The 22,808-nt window shown below is 35.2% G+C and overlaps 2 protein-coding genes across 2 annotated transcripts in view; one reads left to right on the forward strand and one right to left on the reverse strand.

Moving 5' to 3' along the window:
• The first annotated feature begins 5 nt into the window (after window positions 1–5).
• APPL1 (adaptor protein, phosphotyrosine interacting with PH domain and leucine zipper 1) overlaps window positions 6–22,808 on the forward strand; it is a 33,989-nt gene continuing 11,186 nt past the window's right edge. The window contains exons 1-13 of the mRNA XM_006196434.3: window positions 6–199; window positions 4,872–4,970; window positions 6,202–6,261; window positions 6,772–6,843; window positions 10,568–10,655; window positions 12,119–12,160; window positions 12,722–12,780; window positions 15,494–15,640; window positions 16,537–16,619; window positions 17,351–17,509; window positions 18,204–18,392; window positions 20,114–20,156; window positions 21,415–21,471. Of these exons, the coding sequence (XP_006196496.1) occupies window positions 146–199; window positions 4,872–4,970; window positions 6,202–6,261; window positions 6,772–6,843; window positions 10,568–10,655; window positions 12,119–12,160; window positions 12,722–12,780; window positions 15,494–15,640; window positions 16,537–16,619; window positions 17,351–17,509; window positions 18,204–18,392; window positions 20,114–20,156; window positions 21,415–21,471 (1,152 nt within the window). The 5' untranslated portion in view covers window positions 6–145. The remainder of the gene's footprint in view (window positions 200–4,871; window positions 4,971–6,201; window positions 6,262–6,771; window positions 6,844–10,567; window positions 10,656–12,118; window positions 12,161–12,721; window positions 12,781–15,493; window positions 15,641–16,536; window positions 16,620–17,350; window positions 17,510–18,203; window positions 18,393–20,113; window positions 20,157–21,414; window positions 21,472–22,808) is intronic.
• Window positions 15,673–22,808, reverse strand: part of ASB14 (ankyrin repeat and SOCS box containing 14) — a 29,312-nt gene continuing 22,176 nt past the window's right edge. The window contains exon 11 of the mRNA XM_072941541.1: window positions 15,673–15,980. Within this exon, the coding sequence (XP_072797642.1) occupies window positions 15,807–15,980 (174 nt within the window). The 3' untranslated portion in view covers window positions 15,673–15,806. The remainder of the gene's footprint in view (window positions 15,981–22,808) is intronic.

The following is a 22,808-nucleotide window of genomic DNA, read 5'->3' on the forward strand; positions in this document are numbered from 1 at the left end:
GCGCGGCGGCGCGGCCGCTCGGCGCCTGGCGAGGGCTGCTTCGCTAGCGAGAGAGGGCGGGTTGGGGTCAGCTGCTGCAGGCGGGCAGGCGCACGGAGCTGTGGGCGGCCGCTGCCTCTCCTGCCGCCGCCCTCCCTCCACCAAAATGCCAGGGATCGACAAGCTGCCCATCGAAGAGACGCTGGAGGACAGCCCGCAGGTGAGGCGCGTGCGGCGGCGGGAGGCGAGGGAAGGAGCCGGGCTGGCCGACCCCAGGCCTGGCCCCGCCGCGGTCGCAGGTGCCTGCCCTGGCCCAGGTAGGCTCAGCCGCCCAGGGCTCCCGCCTGTCGCGCCCTGAGCCGCCGAGGCCGGGCCGCCCTCCCGAGGCCGGCGTGGGCCTGCGCGGCTGGGCCGAGAGCTGCGTGTGGGATCTGGGACCTCGGCGGGCGGCAACCGAGCCGCCTCCGCCTTGGCTCGTGGGCGCGGCGGTCACGTACGCGCGCGGGGCTGCTTGTATTTGGCGGAAGATTTTTTTTTTATTGCCGTGATGTTAAGGGATAAATCCCGATCTTGGAATTTTCTCCCGGAGAACCTCTTCGGAGAAAATGCAGAAGGAGAAAAGACCCTGTAAGCTTACTTAATGATTTCTGAGCAAGCTAGGGAAGGAAATGGATAGTTTTTCTTGTGGAGATGCTGAAAGGCTGTTGATTTGCCCGTGTGGAATCTTCGGCAAAGCCCGTCGTGCGTCCCGGAGCCTCCCCTAGTGTCGTGGCTGTGAGTGTAGCTGCTGTCACTCGAGGGCGGTGCACACCGGGTGATGGACGGCGCCTTCGCCGCTCCCCTACTGCTGCGTGCTCGTTGCAGGCTTGGCTCTAACAAACTCATCAAAATAAAAGCCCTGTTTCGTACGTTGGGGATGATACTAGTGGTTGCTCTAGCTTTAAGGCAGTCTAGGAGAACGTAACTACTAGTTATGGTTTCAGTACTGAAGAATGAAATCAGCTATATTGAAAACATCTGGGTGTGGGCTGTAACTCGCTTTGAGAAACTTCATCCCTCGGCCTGGCTTTTACATAGTAAGGGATTTAAGACGATGTTGCTGGTTGGCTACCACTTAGAATGAAGAAAGTTTCCTGAAATGTTCATTGAGAAGTACAGTTTGCACATATTTTATGTGTCTTGACCGCAGGAGGAAGGGGGTAGATCCCCTTTCCTAGGTGACATGTCTGCCACGGATATTGTGCCAGTTTTGATTGCCATGTTGAAGTTGCGCTCTGATTGAGGAATTGATCTGGTTTTTTCATGCTGAAAGTTTTCACAGGCCAGTTGCCTGCTGGTAATGTACTCTTATCAGCCTATACTGACACAAAGAGAAACCCACTTCTTGGCTTATCTTGACTGCCAGAATAGCCAGTTCAAACTCGATTTCTCTAGTATAAAGTTATAAGCTACATCTGTTTTGTATGTTTTGAAAAAGTTTTGTGGGATGTATTAGTCAGGTGTACTTTGTCATTTTACTTTTTTATTTTATAAAACTCAACAGGTTTCCTTAACCTTTCTTCTCTTACCTGGCGTGGTTTTTATAACTCATAAAGACTGTACACTGCTCAGAATGGATTACATAGTGCTCTAGCCGTGACTAGTGAGGAGGGTATAATCTTTTGACTCATCTAATTTCTTGAAATTTTCACACAGTTTATAACCTGAGCGTTAGATTTTTTTTTGTATTTTTTTCAAGCATGTGCCATATTGTTATCAGTTTTATGGTCATTTTTAATGAAATAGCCACATTAATATTCTTTCAACTTCTAGAAGTAATAAATTTGAACTAGTTAATACTGTTTAGAAAAATTAATTGGGAGAACTGGGATTTAGAAAGGGAAGAAACTTGGAAGCAATTCTTGGCGAAAATCTGCAGCAAGGTGAAAAGCCTTGAATTTGGAATTCAGGGTATAAGGGTTTTAGTCTTTACTGCCACTTAGTACTTTCTGCTTTAGGGCAAGTCACTTAATTTCTCTGAACCTCAGCTGTTACAGATAATGAATGTTTTAATTTTTGTATTTTGATTATAAAGATAATAGTTATTTGCTTCAGAAAAATTGGAAGGTACAGAAACCAGTTACCTGTCATGCACCCAGCATCAAACTGTTAACAGTTTGCTTTCTTTTTTCTAGTTTTTTTCTTGCACATTTTAATATGATTGAGATCATATTGAGCATGACAATTTTTATTCGGCTTTAACTTAACATTACAGCTAAGTATCTTCACATATTATTACATACTGAATAAAAAATTTAAAGGCTGCATGTTTCCTTAACTGACTTAATAGTTGTCCTGTTGTTGGACTTCTAGAATTTTTCCTAAGGTTTGTTTTTATAGGGCTGAGATGAATGCTTTTGGGCATAAATTTTTGTTCTTATCTGGACTATTTAGATAGAGTCCAAGAAGTTGTGTAACAAACTTCTAAAGCTCCTGATACAGATAAGTTTTTCTTAGATTATTTGATCCTAATCAAAAATGGCCTGCCAGTTGGTGTATAAAAAGTTAGAACCTGGGAGTCATGAAAGACTATCCTGAGGTATGGTTATCCTCTTTTAGTTTTAATTTACAGTAACTAAGCATTAAAATAGTGGAGTATTTACAAGGCCAAATCCAGATGATTGAACATAAACATCTTTGGAATCATCTTGCCCAAATTATACCATTCTGCAAAAGATGCCATCTGTTGAGGCAGAAAATCTTAAGACTACACTAGATGACTTGTCCTTGCTTATATATTGTTCTGAAAATCAGAAACAAAATAAAAAGAACACATAAGATCTTTAAAAAAAATCTTATCAATGATTTATCCATGCTGGAACTTTAAAAACAAACTCCAGTCCCAAATGGAGGCTTCTTTCTTTGGCATAATATGGAATACTCATAGATTATGAGACAGACATTTTTAAAATTCATATTCTGACATCTCTTATATTGGGGTGATATAACAGTTGATGATATTTGATTTGTAATTGCCTGAAAACGTACACATTTGGTTGTTTGTCTTAGTGGCATGACTGGCCAAGTGCAACCTTTCAATAAGCCACAACCACTTGAAGGATCCAGCTTGTTTGTGTCTCAAAATTTTCCTTTGACACCTGGTAACATGAAGCAAGTGTTACCATCAGAACTTGCTGAATGGGTATCACTGGTTTGGAATAAAATACTGGGACAAAGGGAGAGTGCTTCTAAGAAATATTTATCACCTGTTCATGGCACAGAATAATACTAGATGAGAAAACATGGATAGTGATCACTCTTGTACCAAAAAAATGACTCAGAAGGGTTGAAATTTTAGCATTATATTTATGCAGCTTTTCTTTTTTGTGTTTATATGAGAATTACATATAAAACTTTGTCTAAAGGTCTGTTTCCATAAATATCAAGTAAAAACATCAAGACATAAGAAAACATTAAATCATAGCTTAATAGCCAGCATTGTTTTGTTTGTTTTAGTAGTATATAAAAATGTATATATCACGGTTGTATATATTAGTACATAAATCACAGTGGATACCATCATAGATTCAGTGAAATGGCACCATGTTGATGCATTTTTGTAAGATGTTAACTTTAAACAGTCATTATACAATGTTGAACTATTATTAGCTTTACATAAGGAAGCTGTTTCAACTCTGGGGTTAAGAACATCTTTTTAATGTAATTCCACTACAGCTTTTTGCATAAATGTGTTATGTCTTGAGTTAGAATGATAATTTGGGGGAACGAAAAAACCCTAAGTGGCAGATCTATTTTTTTTTTTAGGAATGGAATTAGCCAAACATAATTTCATGATGCTTTCTTTATTACATCTTAAAACAGCACTTGGAGAATGGGAATAGTGCACTAGGGCTAAAAGATAAAAAGATTCTGTCAGATGTAAATCTCTGGGGCATGTGGAGGACTGAGATAACATGGACTTCATATACTGGCATAATGATTTTGTGCTGCTTTTTCTTTTTTAAACCATATTGACTTAGCTTCCTCTTCTGAAAATAGGAAGCTAAGGAATAAGTTGACTTTTAAAAAACAACTTCTAAGACCGAGGCATAAATTAACTATTTGTAGAATAAAAGTACAAAATTATCTTTTAGATTTTAAACTGTAGTTATCTCAGTAATTGTTGAAATTTAATTCTTCCTTTCCCTTTGGGATATAAGAAAGTGAACTTACCTTGCCTTGATATGTTGAGTTTCCTTATCTCTGATCCTTTTTGTTGACAGTTTTAACTTTTACTGACTGATGAGTTTTTACTCTTACAATTAAGGTAATTTTTACATGCTCCTGCTCATTGGGCCAAAAAAAAAAAAAAAAGCCTAACAATATGGCAATGTATAAAGAAGAATAAAAAATAACCCCAAATTCTGCAGTCATAAAAAAACCTAATTAGCATTTTATAGGCCATATTGGGGAGGGGTACTGTAGTATTATTTTGGATTATGATGGGGAGGGGTTTGGAGGAGACCATGGGTAAAGACAAATAATCATGCTAAGTTACCCTGAAATAAGACATTTTAAATATTTATACATGGAATACTGTTAATTTAGCTTTGAATGATCCTGTTGATTTGTTCTTAGTTTAATATCAGACTTTTTAATTCATAAAAATACACTTTTGTTGTTCCTTCTAAGGTTTGTGTGACTAAGTTGGAAAATCCCTCTATTTTAATGAAGCGAAATTGAGAACAAAGAACCCTGACATCCTGGCATTACTATCAAAGGAGAGAAAATAGATTAAAACTCAGAATTATTAGAGCTCTAATATCTGAGGGTTTTTCCTTCCTTTAGGAAAAAAAAAGTCCATCTGATTTTTATAGTGGTTAACATAAACTTACTGCTTTTATTTTATACAGACAAGGTCTTTACTGGGTGTATTTGAAGAAGATGCTACAGCTATTTCCAACTATATGAACCAGTTGTATCAAGCTATGCGTCGGATTTATGATGCACAGGTAAAGGGCTAAAGACTGACTCAGTGCATTTTTGAAATGAATCTTTAAGCCCATGAGGACAGAGATAGTGTCTGTCTTGTTTACTGGTACCTAGCCATGTCCAAGGCACATAGTAATAAATATTTGTTGAGTGGATGTATGAACATTAAATTTTGTATTACAGAGCTCACATTTCAATTACTAGTGTATAGTTTGTAGCACTACAAAAGTGATGAAGATTGAAGCATTTGCCGCTTCCCCCTAAACACAGTATAAGGGCTTTCTTAATGAAACTCATGATAGTGATCTTTACCTAAGATCTAACTGAAAACCCCAAATTGTCACCAGTATTTTCTCTAATCATGCTTTTAATCTTATGGAATACATCCCCTCTTTGAGCAGAAGATTTGAAAGTAGTTTACCTCTATCTTGTTAGAAGAAGGTACTAAAATTTAGATATAGCTCCAGGGTACCAGGAGATTAATTTAAAAAAGATATGACTAGGTTTTTTTGGTTGAACAGGCATAAGATTTGAGGCTCTGTTTATGTAAGTTAATTATAAGCCTTAATAGGAACCTGGGTTCTGTGATAAACTTTCTTTGGGATTAATTAAGTGTACAAGTTTCTTTTTTTTTTCCTTCTCATTTTCTCTTCTTTCTGGACTCACATTTTCATTATGTACTTTAAAGTTGCTGTGATAGTTGTTTACTTTTTTTCCTAGAGTTAGGTCTCTCCAGAATTTGATTTCTGACCAGAGAATAATATGTAAAAGAAACATTACTTTTGTTTCTGAAAAAAAAACCTTTAAATTAAAAAAGTATTTCTTTCATATGGCTACATTACTGTATTATAATGACTAGACCGACCACATTTTGTTTGTATGTTATTAAATGCTTATCATGGTCTAGTATCAGCATCTAGAGGGAGGGATCATCAGTCATCAGTGTAGAATCTTTTAAGATGTTGCTAAGATTATGTACAATTTACTTCTAGCTTTAAAGCTTTAACAGTTAGTTTTCATTAACTAAAAAGAAAGAGCACATACCTGGAACACTGCTGAATTTCTTGATGGTGTCTGTCTTAAGGTTTGAGTTTCCTTTCCAGTGCTTTTGTGGTAGTTTCCTTTCCAGTGTTATAATGAGGGATTGGGAGAGCATGTTGTACTCTGTTGAAGTGATAAATAAAAGTGGCTTAAAACTTTTTTCTTAATCTTTAATATTGTGTTAATTTGAATGTTAATCTCTTCCGATAGAATGAATTAAGTGCTGCAACACACCTGACTTCAAAACTTTTAAAAGAATATGAAAAACAGGTACTGTACATCAACATTTTAAAAGTATTTAAAATATGCAGTGATATAGTATCTTTGTAGATAAACAGAATTTCTCATCAAGAATTCTAAGCCTTTTTGAATTCACAGAAGATAATTTTGATATGCCTTTGGAATTCCATTATGCACTTATATCTAATTTTAATTATTTAATGTTAGATTTAGAGGTTATCTAGTTTATCCCTATTTTTTCACATGAAGAAACTGAAGCTTGCTCATGGTTACACAACTGGTTAGTGGAGGAACTAGAACTAAACTTACATCTTTGAACTTTCAGTATGGTGTGCATTCCTGTTAATTGGTTACTTAGCAGACGTTTCAATTAACGTTTACTAATTATATGAATTATACTACTATATTAAAATGACATTTTTTAGGGCTACTCAAAATTTTAGAAGTTTTCTGAAGTAATTTTAAAACTGAAAATTATAATGTAACTCACAAAAGACATGCAGCAATGGACCTTTACCTCATCTCTGTTTTACTTTTCAGCGCTTTCCACTGGGGGGTGATGATGAAGTTATGAGTTCTACTTTGCAGCAGTTTTCAAAAGTTATAGATGAGGTAAATGCTTATTTTATTTTGCTTGAATAAGTTGTCTTATAATTAAGTTACTCAAGTTGTTTGCCTTTATTGAGAACGTTTCTTATAATTATGTGAGTAAATTTCTATTATAAAATATTACTATTTTAAGAAGTGTCTTACTTCCACATCTTGGTGACTGTCTCATAAAAACAATACTTTGTCTGATTAAAACAAATTATTTTCAAGGAATAATCATATAGATGTGCTCTCTCTACTCTCAGTCCATGTAACATGCAACCTTTCATTGTGGTGTTTGATGTAGGCAGGGAGAGGAGTTAAGCTGTGAAGTAAAGTTCTCCTCTTTATGGTTTCTCTATTTTTAACATCAAGTAATGGAAGTTCATTAATCCTTCCATCTCAAACATCCAATATCAATCCCTAATTTCTCTAACCAGTCATCAAAATAATTTAAAAAAGGCCTAGAAGCCAGGAGGAAGAAAGGTGGTAAGAAATATTTGGACAATCCATAACTGTTTACACTAGTGCAGTGAAAGCTTTTCTTTTTACATGACCCATTAGGTAGTTCTGTCTTTTTAGTTTCTTAACTGGGAAAGTAATTTTTTGAAATATTTTAATAACTCATTTTAGCAAAATATTATCATATTAGATCAATATAAAGAAATAGTTATAGGAAATGGAATTTTTTTATTGTGGTAAAATATACATAATATAAAATTTACCATTAATGATATTTCATACATTCACAGTGTTGTGCAACCACCACTGATGTTCAAGAATGGTTTTTATCATCATCCCAAAGGAAACCCTGTGCCCATTAAGCAGTCACCCCCCCCTCCCCTCAGCTCCTGGCAATCACAAATCTGCTTTCTTGTCTGTATGACTTTTCCTAATTTGGATATTTCATACAAATGGACCCATACAATTTGTGGATTTTTGAATCTGTCTTCTTTCACTTGGTATAACGTTTTCAGGATTCATTCACGTTGTAGAAAGTATCAGAATTTCATTTCTTTTCTTTCCTGAATAAAATTCCGTAGTATGTATACCACATTTTATGTATCCGTTCATTAGCTGACAGACAACTAGGTTGTTTTCCACCTTTTAGCTAATGTGAACAGTGCTAATGAGCATTCAAGTATAAGTTGTTGTGGTGGTGGTGGTGGTTGTTTTGAATACCAGTCTTCATTTCTTCTAGGTGTATACCCAGGAGGGGGATTGCTGGATCATATAGTAATTTTATGTTTAGCTTTTTGAGAAACCGCCACACTATTTTCCACAACTTCTGCACAATTTTACATTCCTGCCGCTAATGTAGGAGTATTCCAGTTTCTCCACATCTTCATCAACACTTGATAGTTCATTAATTTTTTATTATACCCACTTAGAGGGCTATAAATTGGAACTACGTTGTAGTTTGTTTATTTTTATTGAAGTATAGTTGATTTAGAATGTTGTTAGTTTCTGGTGTACAGCACAGTGATTTGTTTAGACACATATATATAGTTAGATATGTATATAGTAGACTATATATATTAGACATATATATATATTAGACTATATATATATAGCTTTTCAGATTCTTTTCCATTATAGTTTATTACAGGATATTGAATATAGTTCCCTGTGCTATAGAGTAGGACCTTGTTGTTTATCTACTTTTTATATAGTACTTTGAATCTGCTAATCCCAAACTCCTAATTTATTCCTCCTCTTGCCTTTCCCCTTTGGTAACCAAAAGTTTGTTTTCTATGTGAGTCTTTTTCTATTTTGTCAATAAGTTGATTTGTATCATTTTTTAGATTCCACATGTAAGTGATATCATATGGTATTTGTCTGATTTTCTTCACTTAGTATGATAATGTCTAGGTCCATCCATGTTACTGCAAATGGCATTATTTCATTCTTTTTATGGCTGAGTAGTATTCCATTGTGTGTATATATACCATATTGTCTTTATCCATTCATCTGTTGATGGACATTTAGGTTGCTTCAATGTCTTGGCTGTTGTAAATAGTGCTGCTGTGAACCTTGGAGTGCATATATCTTTTCAAATTAAGAGTTTTCTCTGGATGTATGCCCAGGAGTGGGATGGATCATATGGTAACTCTGTTTTTAGTTTTTTAAGGAACCGCCGTACTGTTTTCTATAGTGGCTGCACCAGTTTACATTCCCACCAACAGTATAGGAGGGTTCCCTTTTCTCCACACCTTCTCCAGCATTTCTTATTTGTGGACTTTTTAATGATGGCCATTCTGATCGGTGTAAGATGATACCTCATTGTAGTTTTGATTTGCATTTCTCTAATAATTAATGATGTTAAGCACCTTTTCATGTGCCTTTTGGCCATTTGTTTATCTTCATTGGAGAATTGCTTATTTAGGTCTTCTGCCCATTTTCAGATAGGGTTGTTTGTTTTTTGTTATTGAGTTGTATGAGCTGTTTGTATATTTTGGAAATTAAGCTCTTGTTGGTTGTGTTGTTTGCAAATATTTTCTCCCAGTCCATAGGTTGTCTTCATTTTGTTTATGGTTTCCTTTGCTGTGTAAAAGCTTTTAAGTTTGATTAGGTCCCCTTTGTTTATTTTTGCTTTTATTTCTGTTGCCTGGGAAGACTGATGATTTATGCCAGAGAATGTTTACCCTTTCAAAAAACCAGCTCTTGGTTTGATTTTTCATTTTTTAAATCTGTATTTTATTTATTTTGTCTCTGATCTTTATTATCTTCTTCCTTTTGCTGACTTGAGGTTTTGTTTGTTCTTTTTTTCTAGTTCTTTTAGGTGGTAGGTTAGGTTGTTTGAGATTTTTCTTATTTTTTGAGGAAGGCCACAATTACTATGAACTTACCTCTTAGGGCCGCTTTTGCTTTACCCCATAGATTTTGTATGGTTGTGTTTTCACTGTCATTTGTCTCAAGGTATTTTTAAATTTCCTCTTTGATTTCATCATCGACCCATTGGTTTTTTTAAGTAGCATGTTGTTTAGTCTCTGTAGTTGTTGGTTTTCTTGTTTCTCTCTCTGGTTGATTTCTAGTTTCATGCTGTTGTGGTCAGAAAAAATGCTTCATTTTAGGGTTTTTTTTTTTGGAGGGGGCAGTAATTAGCTTTATTTATTTATTTATTTATTCTAATGGACGTTCTGGGGATTGAACCCTGGACCTTGTGCATGCTAGGCACACACTCTATCACTGAGCTATACCCTCCCCCATTTCATTGTAGTTTTGATATGCATTTTCCTGGTGGCTAATGATGTTGAGCATCTTTTCCTATGCCTATTGGCCATATGTATATCTTTGAAGAAGTGTCTTTTCAGACCTTCACCCATTTTTAAATTGGGTTGTCTTTTACTACTGAGTTTAAGAGTTGTTTATTCTAAAGAATACAAACTCCTTATCAGATATGTGATTGGTAAACATTTTTCTTCCATTCTGTGGGTTGTCTTTTTATTTTCTTGATAGTATGCTTTGATGCTCAAATGTTTTTATTCTGATAAAGTGCAGTTTGTATTTTCTTTTGTTGCTTTGGGTGTCATATCTAAGAAACCTTTACCAAATCCAGGGTCATTCTGAGAATTTTAAATGGAATTTTTTTTTGATTGCTAGATAATTATGTAATAATATAACATGATTTTTAGTGTTCTCTTATGTAAATGTATCTACCCGTGTTGACTAATTTTGTTTATTTCTCATAATGCTGATTAAATGTTTCTTTATAGTTATTTGGCCTTTTTGGTCTTTCTTTTACCAGCTTAGCTCTTGTCATGCAGTACTTTCAACACAGCTTGCTGATGCCATGATGTTCCCCATTACCCAGTTTAAAGAAAGAGATCTGAAAGGTATTGAAGTCAAGTTTATGTTTACTTTCATTAGCTGTCAGAAGATCAGTGCTCGAAAATGTGTATTACTCTGCACCTTAACCACTTCTGACTACAGCATGTGGCACTTTTACTTTAATAAGTCACTAAACATTTATAGGAGCTCCTGCTAGATGTTAAACTAAATACTGAGGAATACTGATACAAGTAAGATAGGACTTTCCTTGAGAAAGCCCAGAGGAGACGGGCAAACAGATAGTTGTGATACCCTGTTACTTATAATTAGGGATGAGCAAGGTGCTGTGGGGGCTCAGAGGAGGGGGTCAGAAAGGCTTCACCAAGGATGTGACAGCATTGAACAATAAGGAAGAATTTGCCAGGAGAAGAGAGTCATTGTTCTATTAGAGGGACTAGAAAGCACAAAGGTATGGATTGTAGAAGGACGTGGCTTGTTGACAATGATAGGGAATTCAGTGTAGCTGCAGTGTTGGGTTGTTGGGGCGCGGCAGGAGACAAATCTAGAAGTAGATCAGTTGGGACTAGATCATGCTAAAGAGGTTGGACTTGAGTTTATCAGCAAAGAAAAGCCAACAGAGGTCTTTAGGAAATAGAGAGACACAATTCTTTTGTTTTTGGAGTATGGAATAGAGTGGATTTGATGTCTGGGAGAAGGGATTAGGAAGTTGTGAGAGTCCAGTGAGGTGTGACCAGGGCCTGAACTGGGACAGTGGCACAGGAGATGGAGATGTGTCAGTGGGCTGGAGTGGTGGGCGGTAACAGGGCTGGCCTGTCAAGCAATCCATGACTTGGTAGTTTGTGGTGGTTTTCCCCTCCCCATTTTGGATACTTAGGTGATAAAATGAGAGTTTTATAGACTTGGCTCTGTTTTCTCATAACTTACAATCTCAGACAATCATACAGACTTTTAAATAGAGTATAAAGACATTGACTAGCTATCAGTGGGTGGTAAAGTATTAAAATTATACATAGAATAAAGACAAATGTATTTCAGAGATGGAATTAATATTTGTGGTGGTGATTCTCAAGAATGATCTTTTCTAAGGTCAAGAAGAAATAAGATCTCTTCTCAATCTAAGGGTACTGAATATCATAATCTTATTAATAAAATGTACTTTGTTTCTCATTTAGCATTTGACTTATTAGAGTCAATATCAAAAAATCAGTCAGTTGAATTCTGGTATTAAATCAAAATATTTGTATAGCTTAGAATTCGCAATGGTTTTAAATTTTGTTTTTGTGTCTTATTACTAATTTGTGGCAAGTACATTTTCTGGTGGTGTAACTGTTGCTAATGATAATAGTAAGTGTTCCATAGGCAAGTTTAAATGCTAACTTTTTCACTTCGAATGTTGAAATTTTATTTGGAGTTTTAGTTAAGCTTAAGTGTCATTTACTGTTTTCTAAACAGAATTTAAGATGGGTCATAAATATGCTAAACTGAAATTTTTCCTGAATTTTTCCAGAAATACTGACATTAAAGGAAGTGTTTCAGATTGCTAGTAATGGTAAGCTCTGAATATTTTACATAGTTTTTTCTAGTAATGACGCATTTATCAACACAAATCTGTGGCCAGATTTGATGTAATATTTGTAAAAAAAATGAACGTAATTAAAAGTTTAAGTGAATATTTTTAAAAATCAGTGTTGTTATTTTAGTTGCACTGTTTATGCTACAAGAAAAATTTTAAAAGAAATTAAATCTTGTGGTTTGTCATCTTCATAACACCTAAGGAGGCGATATATTTTCCCTTCCTTATTTTCCTGTATATTCCATATTTTCTTTAATGAGCATTTGCTATTTTTGTACTAAAAAATACTTTAAAAAACTTTCAGTGGACTACAGTTTCCTTGGAATTAAATGTTTTTAACAAATTTAATAAGCAGAAACATACTTTAGGGGAAATTTGGCTGTAGAGAACATTTGGGTGGAATGATCATACAGTAAGGAATTCTTATTTTGCTTTACTATGTTTGTTGAAAGATGCACATGTGAAGACCATGTAAAGCACTTACAAGTTTTGCAAAGTTTTATTGTGTTGCTTTTAATAGTCATTTCTGTTTTCCAGATCATGATGCTGCGATTAACCGATATAGCAGATTATCAAAAAAAAGAGAAAATGACAAGGTGTGATACATACTTACTTTTTCAGTATCACAATTAACAACTGTTTCATTAGGTGGTCTAGTTTTTCCTGTTTAAAATGGTAGCCAGTAGTTACTTTGTATGTTTTGCCATATTGCCCTTAGTTTACATTTTCCTTCTAGTTGTTTCAAAGCCTTTTTGTTAAATCAGTTATTAGACAATTAATAATTGTCTTTTTAAACAAAATATTTTCCTGCTGACAGAATTTTATAAGTAAACATAACTATTCAAGAAAAAAAAAAATGTAACTGATGCCCAGGGTATGACATTGCCTCCTTTGCTTTGTATTTTGATAACACTGCATTGTATATATGTATTCAAAAGTGTCCTCTGAGATGCAGTGGTTAAAAAGTTGAATATTTACATATATGTTTAATGAAATTCTGTTATGAGAACTTTCTCATTTGTAAGGAATATATATATATATTTGGATACTTCTATGAGTGAAATTCAGAAATACTACACTACATTTGAGGAGATGTGTATTTGAGTAAAGAACAAAGAACAGAATGTTATGTTCATCTAGATGCTCCTTAAGATCATTCCTCTCTCAGTGCCTAATCCAAGACTTGGTGAGTAGGCCTCCACTAGATATTTGTGAGTGAGGTGATCTCTGTACCTGGGAGTTGGTGTCTGCAGCTTTGGCTGCAGCTGCTGCTTGGGACACAGTGACCACTTGCGGGAATCCACACCCGGGTATGGTTTACCGTTCAACAGCTAGTATGACACAGAAAGGAAATGTTTCTCACACAAAATTCAGTACAAAGATCTCCTTTTCCATTTCTAATTTGAGTTCACTGATTACTTGATGGTGCAAGTATTAATACATAAATTTTGAGATCTACATTAGTTTGTTACTTTGCCATAGAGAAGTAGTTAAAGGTGCTAAGTATGAATTTTGATATATTTTACATTGCCTCTGGCTGTTGCAGGTATTTTTAAAAACATTCTTCCACTAATTTCATTTAGTTGAAAAATTTATTAAGCACCTACTGTGTGGGGCAACAGTGTGAATAGGCTCCACTCCTGCCCTCAGGGGGTGGATAATCTACATTTACCAAAGGCTTCCTGTGTGAAGGCATGCAGCTAGACCAGATGCCAGAGTACAAGGATGAAGAGAACACAAGAATTAACAGAGTTAAGTGCAGTAAAGAAGTCTTAACAAAATGCTGGGAAAGCACAGAGAGGGCGGCATATCTTTGGTGAGTTGGGAAAGGTTGCACTTTTAGGAGGTGCCATTTGCACTGGAGATGAGTGGATGTCACTGGTTTGGGATTGGGGAGAGGGCATTTCTGGAAGAAAAACAGCCTTTGCAGAAGCACATCGTAGAGTCTGGAGAGTGTAAAGGTTCAGAGTGCACCGGCTCTGAAGTAAGACTGCTGGGGGACTAACCTCACTCTGTGGCTTATTTTCTGAGGTCGTACACTGTTCACTTAATTACAAGCCTTTATTTCTCTATTGAGAAAACTCAGTAGTTGTGAAGGTGAAACAAGAATGCGTGTAGAGCACCTGACTTACAGCAATTATTATTTCTAGGAATAATTATTATGATAATGGAAAGATAATCATTTCAGTGTGTCTGGGACATAGGATGTATTTGGGGAGGCATGGCAGAACAACAAGAAGGAAGTTGGGGCCAGATTACTATGTTAATGACTGAAATGTGTATTAGAGGGAGTGGGCAGCCACCAGTGGGTTTTAAGTAAATGAGTAACACCATGCAGTTGTTACAGAATAAAAATACTAGTGGAAATGTGAAGGGGACGATGAAATTGGGAATCCAGTGAAAAGGTATGAGAATAGTTTGCAAGGTATTAGGAGAGTTTCAGCTAAGATTGTTACTGAAAGGAGAGGAAGGGATAGTTTTGGAAGATATTTCATAAGTAGAATTGATAATACTTAAGATAGGAGGAGGAATAAAAAGTGGGTCCTAAAATTCTTGGATGATGGGGTGGGTCTAGGAAAAATTCAGAGAGCTAAGAAACAACGTAGAGGAGCAGGTTTTGTGGGGGAAGATACTGTCTTTAGTTTTGTATGTTCCTAGCACATTCACACATAAAGAACCCATCTGGAGATCTGCTTCCTCTGACACTTGGGAGAGTCAGGGGCAGGAGATAAAAATTTGGGAGTCATTGGTAACTGGAATATTCTTGGTACTTGATGTGGTATTCTAAGGAAAGCAGGAAAAGAACGGGACAGTGTATTACATAATAGGTGCTCAATAAATACTTGTCATCTGCATACGAGAACTCAAGAGAGCACACATATTTTAAGTGTGAGTGCAGGAAAACAGCTACAAGCAGAGAGGGACATTAGGGAGAGAAGCAGAGAACCTGTAGGAAAGAATGGCATGCTGTGAACTGAAAAAGGTCAGAGATTAATGGTTAACACCAGACTGCTTTCTGCTTTTCCTCCATGTGGTAGACTTTTGCTGCCATTCTTAGTTCAGTTACTTTACCATTATAAGTTATGTGCAGAATGCTGCTTTTAACGTACATTTTTAAATAAAGTAGAGGATGGTAAAACAGGAAAACTATCTTAGCCAATATTCTGCAGATTTCTATCCGAAAATAAGAAAGGTATGCACAATTGCTGGTTATGTACCTTTTTCCTTGGGTAGGCTCTTCCTCTCAGTCATTATTAAAGATAATTAAAAGTAAATAAATAATAAGACTTCTAATCTTTTCACTCAAAGGTGAAGTATGAAGTAACAGAAGATGTCTACACTTCCAGAAAAAAACAACACCAGACCATGATGCACTATTTTTGTGCATTAAATACTCTTCAGTACAAAAAGAAAATAGCACTGTTAGAACCTCTGCTTGGGTACATGCAAGCTCAGGTGAATACTGTACTACGTTTTGGATTATAACTTGGGTTATATAGAACTTTATAAGTTTGATTTTTATGTTAAATACAGGATATTACAAACTAAGGTCAAAATATTCATTTGTATCTGTTTTTAAAATACTTCAGAAAATGTCATCAGAATGCTATTTGAAGTTAAGTTAGGGAGAATGGTTTTCCTTGCAGATGAAGCTTTCAAATATTTTAGGGTAAATGAAACCATTTACCTTGTATTTAGAAGTAATCACAGGTGGGGACAGGGACCAGAAAGCTAAATGAATTCTGGAGTTACTCCTGTTGCCGGAGTTTCCACTCACTCCTGCTTCATCATAGATCTGAAAGAGAATGGACAGGTTTGAATTTGTCTCATGTTCCTTCCATACTTCCTGAGTTAGAAATAATAAATGAAGTTCAAAGTATTCCAAGAGGTGTGCATCAGGAAGGAAGCTAGGAAACTAAATTTGAGTAACATAAAATGAAATGGCAGTCCCCGAAAAAGCAAGAATTTAAAGAAATTTGAATGTTCCGTCAAATATGAGTGTTTATTATTCCTCAGATATAAAACTTATCTTTGAAGTAAACATGAAATAGTTTATCCATATGACTTACTTGAAATGTTTTAAAATATATTTTCCAGTTTAAAAAACCTGCATACCATATGCATGTGTTAATATAGGAGGATGCACAGTGAAATTTAAGAGAAATTTCTTCATTGGCTCTGTGCTCAGTAGAAGTCATTGTGAACTACAGCCTATTTTTACACAAATGGGAATAATCCTTTGTTTTTTACTTAACCATGTATCTTGGCAATTGTTTATATGATTCCCTCTAAGTATTTTGTTTGTGTGTTTCTGTTGTTCAATCTTCCACTCCCACATCCTCTTGCCCCAGATAAGTTTCTTTAAGATGGGTTCTGAAAATCTCAGTGACCAACTGGAAGAATTCTTAACTAATATTGGAACAAGTGTACAGAAGTAAGTATTTTCTTCCTTAAAAAATTTCAGATGAAATTATGAGAATGATAAGTTGACAGCTAAATGCCATAACCTAAAAATATTTACTACTTAATTTCTAAGGGGCTATTTTCCCTCCATCAGATTGTTTCTCTAGTGGCTTGTGGATGCTGCTTGGTTTTTTTCACCATCTTTTCCACAGAATATAAACTCTGAATTTCGCAATGGCTGTGGACTGTCAAATATAATGGTGTTTTATTGATTCTAAACTAGGTTTTATGTCTGAATATAAAAGACACATAACAGTAACTATAAGTGAATTATCTTCATAGTTATCTGAATTGTAGGGTATGGATGGGAGATAACCAAATAAATCTTGCTTTCCAAGCCATGAAAGTTTAGAGAGTGAGCAGTTCTAATCAAGTTCAAAAGTCTGAGCAGTGCTGTGGTTAATCTGAGGTATGAAGGGAGATGAAAATGTTGTTTTAAAGGCATAGGACAGAGCAGTTTGAAAATTCCTCCAAAGTCAGGCATTCAGTGTGACTTCATTAGTTTTGGAATTTAGTATTGTTTCCAAAATATCTAAGTTTCAAATAAAATATAAAGCTGCCTTATAATATGTTCATGTTGCTTTAACCACCCATGCCACTGCTGTTCTCTGTAAGAAGATATATTCAGAACAAATATATAGATGAATGTGATTGATAAAGAATTGTCTGCTGTGGTTGGTAATAATCTGTTCTCTTTGTTAGTGTTCGCAGGGAAATGGACAATGATGTAGAGACCATGCAGCAGACAATAGAGGATTTGGAAGTAGCCAGTGACCCCTTATATTTGCCTGACCCGGATCCCACAAAATTTCCTGTCAATCGTAACTTAACCCGAAAGGCTGGCTATCTTAATGCTAGGAAGTAAGAAAACTGTTGTTATTTTCACATATTGTATATCATTTAGGGTAACAGCAGGTGAATATAATATATAATTGATATATTCTCCAAATGGTTTTGGTTTTACTAATGTTGAATCTTTTCAGTTAGCGGTATTAGTATTTATGCCACCTTTTTGACAGATGAGGTTCATGAGTAATTTTCAAAAGTAAAATTCTATTATATATTTCCTGAATAATTTAGAATTATTTTAAAAAGTGAAACGAATTTGAGTTGAAATAAATCCAGCATAACAAATGAATGCTATTAAACATCATTTATCATACTTTAAAATATCTGTAATTACACCATCAAGTCAAATTTTAGTTTTTACTTGAAGATAGGATAAAGCAAGTTAACCCTAGCAGTAAAATAAATCCTTTTGTTTTGAATGTATTCCTTTGAAAGTTGGACTGTATATCTTGTGGTGCATCATCATAACACCTGCAATTTGATAATTGCCAGCCTTGTTTTGGAAATGTAAATGTACATACACACACAAGTGGGTTGGCCTATGTGAATTTATTTTAGAGACTGAAAACCTGATGTTTATATTTTCTAGGCACCTTGGTGCTTTTTTGTAAGGTGATTCTTTATGATGTGCTTTATCTTGTGTCTGGCTTATGATGAGATTTCAGGTATGTTGTTATTAAAGAGTGAATGTACTTTCTTTATTTAGTAAAACAGGCTTGGTATCATCTACCTGGGACAGACAGTTTTACTTCACGCAGGGTGGAAACCTAATGAGTCAGGCCCGAGGGGACGTAGCAGGAGGCCTGGCCATGGACATAGACAACTGTTCAGTAATGGCTGTGGACTGTGAAGACAGGAGATACTGTTTTCAGATCACTTCTTTTGATGGAAAAAAGTTAGTATTTTCCTCTATTAAAAAAATCTGTCCTATTTTAAACTACTGAAATGCAGGATATTTCCTTTTCATTTGGACACTGTATACATATTATAGAATTATTATGTATTAACATAATTTTCTTCTTAATGCTGTAGAAACTAGTTGAATTTTCCTTTTTGACTTGGTTAAATGATGTCTTAATATTTTGAGGTTGTCAAAGCAGGGTCATAAGGTAATAACCTGTGATTTCAGCTTAAAAAACTGATCACTGAAAATCCAGCATGGTTTGAGGAAGGCAGCACAAATTAAAGAGCCCCAAACTTGGGGTCATAAAGTTCAAATTATGGATCCACTACCTACTGGGTAGTCCTGAGACAAGTTACCTAACCTTCATTTTTCTACATGTAAAATGGGGGTGAGGGATTCTAATCTCCATTTTGTAAACTGTTATGAAGAATAGCAATCTAACATATGTAATGTTCCCAGCATGTAGGAAGTAGTAACAATGTTATTTTTAAATGTTAATCAAATATTTCTGATCAGATTAATTTCTTAAGCCATTAATGTTTATATTGCCATTTTTAGAACTTCTATTACCTTTACATTAAATAAGAATCTGTAGAGTAGCTTTTAGAACAAATTTTTTAAAAGCATATAAAAATATAAAATGGAGTGTGAAAAAAAAACTATAATCTGACTAACCAGAAGCAACAATGAACTTTATGGTCAGTTGCCTTACAGTTTTTATTTTTCATTCTTAGCACATTTCTTAAATAGTTAAGGAAATACTGTATATATCATTTGGGTCTGTATCCACATATTAAAAGCTTTTTATAATGGTTACATTATAATTCCCTAAGGATGTACACCATAATTTAAAATTTTTCCTATGTTTAAGTTACCTGCAGTTTTCCTGTTTAATTAAAATATTGTTTGGGTCTTTCTTATTGTTCAGAAGCAGCTTCTAGGTTCCCTGAAAGTCATTTCCCCCCTATATTTATGTACATTAAGATGTCGTGGCTCATTATCTTTAATCAAAATGTGTAGTTCATCTTCCAAATATAAACACATAATGAATGTCAATTAGTGTGTGTCATTTATCACACTGGAAGAGCCTGTGTTTATTTGTCAAAATTACCAAATGGTTAATGTTACTGCACATACTTGCATTTTTGTATTTTCAGTTTTTTGCTAATGCTTAACATAATTTCCCATTTCACATTCCTGGTGTGATTCAAAATCAGTGAAAAATTTTCTAAGTTTAAAATATTAACATCAAGAAAAATTAAATATCCCTATGTTAATGATAATATATTTGAAAATTTTTAAACTGTATTCAAGGAGAAATAATAAGTAATGAAGTAAAATTAGTGTTTTACATTAGGACCACTGATTTATGTGTGAAGTATATATGAAGTGTCAGAAAGTTGAAATGTATTGTCTTTGTACCTTTGTTACAGGCTGTCTCTGAAAACCAGCATATTTCTTTTTTGGTACATCTTGGCATAGATAGACAAAATCAAGAGTTGTTAAAATCTGAGTCTTTATGCCTTTGGTAGTCTCCTTTCCCTAAGATACTGGTTGGTTGTGTGTTTAGGGTTTTTTGTTTGTTTTGATACTGATTGGTTTTATGTGTACCTTTAAAGATAAAAAATTTCTTACCTCATGTTAAAAGCCCTTTAGAAAAAAGTTGGATTTTCGTTTTTGATTTGGTTAAATGTCATCTTTTTTTTCTTCAGATCTTCAATTTTGCAAGCAGAGAGTAAAAAGGACCATGAAGAGGTAAAATTTTACCTACTTAATTTCTTTAGCATCATCTTAAGATATTTTTCTGATGACAAAGCACATATTGATGTGTTCATTATAGAAATTTGGAAAATCCTATTTAATTAAAAAATTTTTTTCATAAAAATCTGTTGTTCTCAAACAGCATTCTTAAGTTACACACAGAATTTTATAACTGGACCTATAAGGAGAGACCTTAGAGATCATCTCTCGCTGTCTTTTTAAGAGCTCAAATTCCAAAATGACCTTATGACTGTTGATTTCTGGCAGGCTGTTAGTATCATGAGGCTAGAGTTCAGTTTATTCCCTTCTCTTACCAAATCTCTGAGACAGTATTTGCTGCATTAAGAGCACAGTGGCAGCAGGTGTAGCATGGCAGGAAGCAACTAAAGCTTAAAACCTCAGGGAAATGAAAGACAGAAAAACAAAAATTTGGGAGTGTCTTTTCTTGCTTGTGAGTCTTTTATTCTTGGCTCCATTTTTACTTCTAGTACACCAAATATGGAAGGTAAGTTACTACCAAGATCTGACACTTCAAAAACTTTGTCTTGAGAAATCTTCAATGAAAATGTACTATAGGTTGGTTTTGAGCCATTTTATCTGGTATTATAATTGTGTCGGTAAAAGACAAGGTTAGAAATTATATAGAGATCAACTTTTATGTACTTCTTATTAAAAAGGGTAGGTATTAAAACTTGCTTTTGGTCTCTGAAGAACAGAGACGTATGTCTGCTCTTTGCAGAGTTTACCAGAGTATTAAGTTAGTTTTGTGAGACGCTTCACGCTCTGGCATCCTTGAGAGTGAAGCAAAAGATGTGGGGCAGAGAGTGTTTTCTGTGTTATTTATAAACCTGAAAGGGAAGTATGTAAAATGCATTCACAAGGAATATATTTAGCTCTTAACTTTTTTTTACATCAGTGTTAATCATGATATCTGAGTCCAGACTGTCCTATTTGGTGGGGATTAAAGGGGGATGTGATATAAAAAGATAAATATAGACTATTAAATTATAATTTAGCATGATAGCAATATTCTTATTTCCTTGTATGAAATTGGGATTTAAAAATAATATGTTCAGTGCTCTGTAATACACTCAAATATTATATACATCTTATGTAGATAGGAAGGTATTTATAAGAAAGTATGTTACTTCTAATGAAACTCCTGTGTCAGTTAAATATTGAACATTGTTTTAGAAGAGAAGCATTGTAGAAAAAGTATTAATCATATTTTTCTATTTTTTTCCCCTTACAGTGGATCTGTACAATAAATAACATATCTAAACAAATATATTTAAGTGAAAACCCAGAGGTAATATTTTTATTTTATGGTATCCAGATCTGGCAAAATTGAATAATTCTGTGGCTTGTATGGCTTTTATTAATTATTATATTTTCTCAAGTTCTGTAATCTTTTAATTTGCCCTTGAATGGGTAGCTTTAATATATCATGTATAGAATGAGTATCTGGTCTTCCTAGAACAGTAAATTATTTCAAAAGGTGCTGAAATTAGTCAACCAACAAATATTTACTGAGCATTGACCTTGTATTTAGCACTGTGTTGAGCACCATGGACTAAAGGGATACAGAAGAAAAATAAGCCATGGCCTCAGCCCTCCTGGAGCCCATGTGTGTGGGAAGACAAACTAAAACTTTAACATGTCATATAAATCAGCATGTAATTGAAAGTGTATGGTGGTGACTAAAAGCTAAAGATTCGAGAACATTAAAATCAGTATGGACTTCAGTTTTAGAGAAAACTCTGTGGAGACGGTAGAAACCTGAGCTGGGTAGGATTTGTCCATATTTTGAGGAAAAGATAAGACACTGCAGATAAGAGAATAAAAACAAAAACACAGATGCGGAAATGATGGGTTTATGAAACAAGTTGTGTAATTAAAATTGAAGGTTCTTGCTGGAGAATAGTAGAACTGAAAGGTACATACAGATCACCTGCAGATCTTGGTAAAATGCATATTATGTTTCAGTAGGTCTGGGGTGTGGCAGCCTGAACTTTGAAGTTTTGCCAGTTATGCTTTGAATAGCAAGAGTATCAAATCAGATGAGCTCAGCCATGTAGGCACAGCTGTAGATGCAGTCCAAACATACAGACAGAACCCAGGGGTGCAGAGAACTCTGGAAGGAATCAAGTGGGCCCATACTGCAGTATAGTTGGGGGAAGACCTGGTTTAAGAAAGGAGCCATTTGACCTCTGCCAGTCTTGATGGGCCCAGCTAGGTTGTGAACCCGGCTGCCTCCCAGGGCTGTTCAGGGTTGATGGCGCAGGCTGATGATTTCAGTTGAGGCAGAGCAGGGCTATTTTCTCTAGGAAGCCCTCATCCTTCTAACTGTTGTTGATGTAGGTTGATTAGAAAGGAGTGTCTGGGTACATGTAGGAGGCCATTATCATAGTTCAGGCATGAACTGAGGGTCTGAAAAGGGTGGTAACCTGAGGGAAGAGAGAAGAGTGAGTCATTGAAACAGGTAAAAAGAAATTGACTGGACTAGAGTTAGTAACTGACTGATTGATGTAAAGGATGAAGAAACTGACTGATGCAAAGGATGGAGACAAATTAAAGATGACTTCTAGGTTTTAAGCCTGGATGAAGAGAAGAATAATTTGGAAAAGAAGAGTTCTGTTGTTATAA

This window comes from Vicugna pacos, chromosome 17 (assembly GCF_048564905.1).
Source record: "Vicugna pacos chromosome 17, VicPac4, whole genome shotgun sequence".
Classification (NCBI taxonomy): Eukaryota; Metazoa; Chordata; class Mammalia; order Artiodactyla; family Camelidae; genus Vicugna; species Vicugna pacos.